The following is a 5489-nucleotide window of genomic DNA, read 5'->3' on the forward strand; positions in this document are numbered from 1 at the left end:
TAAAATACAGCTTTTAATCTTTCTTTGCCATATATATCCATAGGTTTTAGCTTTTGTTTAGGTTTCATTAGCATTTAGCTAGTTGTGGCATGTTAAATTACAAGCCACATAGATGAAGCCTTTTCATTCTTGTCAGATCAGTGGGCATTTTGACAAAATGATTTGTTTCCTCCACTTACTCTTCCCTATACGTCCCTTGCACCCTTCTGAGCCTTGTAAACGCCTTTGATACAGCCAGGTCTGGGGGGATGGGGGTGTAGATTAAAATCCATTTTCAGAAGATTATTAGCTTGGCCAAGTGCAGTTGATCAAGCTTTGATTATATCTAGTTGGTGATAGAACAAGTAAGTATCCTTTGGATGAACTTTTAACACTCAGCACAAATACAGTTAACCTGTGAATTCCTGTGCATCTTATTATATGTATTACTGGTTTTGTATAAAAGTTTTTAATAGCAGAGACTAATTTGTACAGAACTTGACAAAGGGCAGTTGACTAAAGGATATGTAACTGAGTGCTTGATTACAGAAGATGTCATGCAGGGCTAGTTTCACATTAGCATCAAAAGTGACTGATTAGGGAGAAGAGAATGCAGACTGATTTTCTTTTAAAGAATCATCTTCACTCAGAACGGAGGCACTTCTTGCTGCAGTGAGCTATTTTAATTATTTTCATTTAGAATTGCAGGCTATGGTATATGTTGATAAAATAAATTATATCGATTTAGTAATTTGTGTGCTTTTAATATTTTAATTTTATGCCTTTTTACTAAGTCTGGGCTTTGGCTTTCTGTGTAAATTGATTTGAAATTTGTTGTATCATACATATAAAAACCGAAAAGCTAAGTTTGTATCAAATCATTTAACCACTATTTTCACTGATTCTTAAATCTGTTTATTTTAAAAGTTAAGGCGATTTTAGCAGTTTCATTTGGATTTGCTCATATTGGTTTTGTCTTAAAGTTGTAAATTGTGAAAGTGCAAGTTGCCTTATTTTATCCAGCAAGTCTCTGGGTGATAAAATTTTGACCCTCATAGATGCCTCCCCTGATGGTGTGTAAGGGTAAAGCCAATGCCAGCCAAGTTTGATTAGTGCCTCTGGAGCTTGACAGTGCAAGCAGGGAGGGTGTGTGTGCCCAGCCTTTGAGGGAGGACAGGTGCTCAAGCACACCTCTATAGCTAATCCCTAGTGAAGGCTGGCAGCGTGGGAGTTTTCTCTACAAAGGGGCTGGGCTTTGGCTGATTCACATGCCCTTGCCATGAACTCCTGTTAGACCTCACAAGTGTGCACAGTGGTGGAATTAGACTTTACAGGGAAAAACTTCCTTGGCAGCTGTATGACTGTGCGCCAGGTTGCCAACATGGTTGATTAGTCTGGGAAGGTTAAGTCTGGTTCTGTAGACCTAGTGGACAAGGAGAGACACTGGGAGCAGCTGGTGGTCAGCTGTTCAGGAGGGCTAAGAAAGATATTAATATCATGCTATTAACTACACAGAATAAATAATAAAGAATGCCTGAGGGCCTTCTGACTTGACGCCCAGCTGGTACGGGGGCGGGGGGGGTCACCTAGCATAGATAGTCCACACGTATGTGGGATCTGTCTTTTCCTTAGGATGATTTACCTGTCGCAGATTCCTTACACAAGTTCTTGATAAGCATTACAAACATGACAAGACTTAACATGTACAAGATGGTGACCACAACTAAACTGGCCACCCTTGGGCAAACAAACCTTCTAGCCTTGAATCCCACTATTATTTATTGTGTTGATAAATTGTAATTTGCTGGGAAGGTGATGCATCTTGGTGCTCTTTTTGACAATGGATAGATGCTCTGGGACAAGGTGCTTTCTGTTGTCTAAGTTATCTTTTTTCCACTTGCAGAGTACTTCACTCATCAAGCATTTACTTCATCTCTTGACCATGATGTGGTGATGCATCCATTGGTTTTTTCTTGATTATTGCATCTCCCTTTACCTAGGGCTTCCAGACTTGGAACTTGATTGGTTGCAGATTGTGCAGAATTCCACTGCCCAGTTACTGCACTGATGCACATTACTCTGGTTCTGTGGAGTCTGCACTGGGTTCAAATAAAGTCCTGTATCACCTTTAACATTTTTATATTTGGTTGCTTAGTCCTACACAGTAAAATAGGCTCCCCCATCTGAAGGAGCTTCTGGTCCCATTCAGCCATGTGATATTTTTCAATCCATTTTCCTTGGAGGTTATTAATTCCTGAAGTGAATTTGGACAGCTGTGGCACACATACCTTTTGTCATCATGCACTTACCACTCTGGAATTTCCTTCCATGCTGATTCAGTCTCCCCATGTTGTCAAGCTTTGAAAGGTTGCTTAAAATACATTTTAACCCATCATTTTCATCTAATCCTCATTGTTACTTTTGGTTTAATTCTAAAATTGTTTGTAGTGATTTATAGGGGAGGGGTTGGCATAATGGTTACGGTGTTTACCTTACAGACACAAGGTACAGGGTTTGATTCTCACATGGGGTAATTGGCTAGGCTTAAAATGGCCCACAGGGGCAAGTTAGCCTAGTAGTTTGAACTATGATTGTCTTTTTATTTTGATAGTCTTGTTTTTTATTAGCACTTAAGTAAAGTTTTAGTAATCATTTTATAGCATCTCTAATTCCATCTAGGACCTGTGCATTTTTTATTCACTGGACATGGCCAAAGCGTGTGCCCAACACTGCCTTTGTCAGGTGCACATAATTAAAAACTGGAAAATTGAGATTCCTTTTACTTTAATATAAGGATGTATTCTTTAGGTTTCTAGAGTTTTTTATTATTCAGTGGAAGAAATGTATGGAGTGCCTCAGTCTCTGGCATCCAAGTCTTTCCTGCTGTGATCTGTGGAGTTAGAATATTCTCTGATGCTTTAGTAAAGCAATGATCCCAGGATTGTATCTTGTAGTGCTTGGGGAGAGAGCAGTAGACTGTATACAGACATAACTTTAACCCAACTAGAGTTGTGTTAAGATTGACACAATTCAGTCATCTGCTGCTGTGGTAATGATGTCACACAAGTGTACTTTTTCTGTTAAGTAGTGTAATGATATACTATACAAATCTGTCTTGTCAGTATCACTGATCCTTTAAATTTTCTGATATTTGGTCCTTGTTGTGTTTAAAAAAAGATCCACTGTCTCAGCCCATCCAGCAATTTCATAACCATTTTTTAAACTGTGAACATGTCTTTTATGCTTGATTATAAAAGTGTGTGTGTGTGTGTGTGTGTGTGTGTGTGTGTGTGTGTGTGTGTGTATATATATATATATATATATATATATATATATATGTATATAATTTTTTTTTCTTCCTGATACAGAGATCATAAAAAAACAAGTTGTTTGCATTTCCGTATGTTTATGGTTTGGTCAACCATAAAGTTTCAGCAAAGAGTATCACCACAGCAAAATTAATTGTTAACTGTTTTTAGAAGCAGGCCAGACTGGATGCATAATTTGACATAGTTTGATGATGATACTAACAACAATAATGTGTTTGTTCTTCCTTTCTGGCATTAATAGGAATCTGTTGTTATTGTGTTGCTTTATATAGCATACAAGGTACACTTGGAATTCAAAAGTGTTACCTCTGTAATTACCCTTCTGGTTCATCTGTCTTTCATGCGATGGTGTCTCAACTTTCCCTTTCCCCATCTAAATCCTAGTTAGCCTTCGAATCAGATGGCATACGTCGGCTAATTTGTTTGTGCTATTGTAATGATTTTGTGTCGGAAAAGGGGACATCATATAATTTTCTGTGATCATAGTTGAGCTAATAGGGTAAGTGATCATTTGGCAGATGTTAATGGAATAGTCTTGCTTCTACCTCCTTTGCACAGGTCTTGTTCATCAGACTGGTGAATGTAGGGACTCCAGCTTTAGTTAAGTCTGTTCTTCAGAAATGTTTCTGAACAATCTTTGTGTTCAGGGGTATTTCTGTAGCTAGCACTGAGTGAGAACATACAAAGCAGAGGTTCACAGCAGAGCAGTCATCATTTAAGTAATTTCTTTTCTATGGATATTCTTGTGTTTTATAGTAAATAGTGTGAACGTAAGGTAAAACTTGTTTTTAATGTGCATGAAAGCTGTTACTAACTTGACTTTTACCTTTTTTTCTTTCTAGGTGCAACATTGTTCCGCTGCAGAGATGAATGTTTCTAGAAAACAGAAATTCAAGGATAGGCAAAATGCATGCAAATGCGTCCACATTAGTCACAAGTAAAGATGTGAACATGCAGTGGTTTTGATATTGCATCTGTTATCTCTGAAAGAAAAGCAGTGCGGTTTGCATTGTTTTGTGCTATACATAAGTTGAACTGTGAATGTCAGACTCATTTCTGCACTGCGACACCAACATATTGGTTTGATGACGTTTGTAACCCTCTTTCACAATGGGTGATGGACTAAAATTTGATAAAAAGAAACATGCACTTGATTGTCGGTTTAAGTGAGGAATCCTCAAAACTGTGGATACTGCACCTTGAGAACTGTCATATGAGTAAAGAGTTTTCTGCTGTAGATTAGTTTTGCAATTTTTTTTTTAATAATTACATTTTTTGGACTGCATCTTCTTCTGGTTTATTACTTCTTCCCTTTTCTACCAATAATTGTTTTATGCTGTTTTTGGGTAAATCACCTTTACATTCAAGATTTGTTCTAAATTTTTGGAATGAAAACGTTTGCAAATAAGTAAATATATTTGCATAAAAACAACCTTGTATGGACTTGAATGAATTAAACTGCTGTTTTCATTACCATGTTGCTGCTTTCACAAGTAATGCCACAAATCTCATAAGGAGTAAGAGACCGCACATCTGAATGTCAGAAGTATGCGTGAACTTTATATTTGAGACAAACATTTTTTACTTCTTTTTGAGCCAGCTTTGTGGCATAAAGGGCTGGAGACCAAACTACAACACCCAAGAGTTCACATTAGAGTAGCAAGCTTTGGGTTGTTTGGAGCCATCTTGGGGATGAGCTGGAAGTGAGCTGCCAACCCCCCCCCCCCCCCAACCACCACCACTATCAGGAGAATAGTAAGGAATCATTACACTAAGGAGTGACTGCTACCTAAATTGAGGGACAGGGCTGCCAAATATTAAGGGATCTGAGGGCAGAATGGTACTGCAGCATGCTGTGGCCCAAACTCACAACAGGTAGGGAAATGTGAGACAGATTAAAAAGGCTTAGTAGTTGGATGGCTATTCGTGTGCACAGTATACTGGAAGCTGAGTGCAGAGTAAGAGCTGTGCCGACACGCTGGAATCCTGTTCAGCTGCACTACTCTTTCACTTTTACAGCCAGCAGAGGAGCAGTTTATCAGGACAGTTCCAAGGCATGCTTCTTTGGTCATCCTCCAGATTAAATATATTCATTTTCAGCCCCTAATTTAAGACTGCCATAGTTCGCACAAGGGACTGTTGGTTATGTACAGAATCACAGTAATCTGCAGCTGGCGTTGG

The 5489-nt window shown here is 38.5% G+C and overlaps 1 protein-coding gene across 1 annotated transcript in view; it reads left to right on the top strand.

The window, feature by feature from the left end:
* The window catches only part of PSMD9 (proteasome 26S subunit, non-ATPase 9), a 470946-nt gene extending 466165 nt beyond the window's left edge, over nt 1-4781 (top strand). The window contains exon 6 of the mRNA XM_044068612.1: nt 4151-4781. Within this exon, the coding sequence (XP_043924547.1) occupies nt 4151-4178 (28 nt within the window). The 3' untranslated portion in view covers nt 4179-4781. The remainder of the gene's footprint in view (nt 1-4150) is intronic.
* The last annotated feature ends 708 nt before the right edge of the window (nt 4782-5489 follow it).

This window comes from Protopterus annectens, chromosome 4.part0 (genome assembly GCF_019279795.1).
Source record: "Protopterus annectens isolate FY-2018-M chromosome 4.part0, PAN1.0, whole genome shotgun sequence".
Lineage (NCBI taxonomy): Eukaryota > Metazoa > Chordata > Ceratodontiformes > Protopteridae > Protopterus > Protopterus annectens.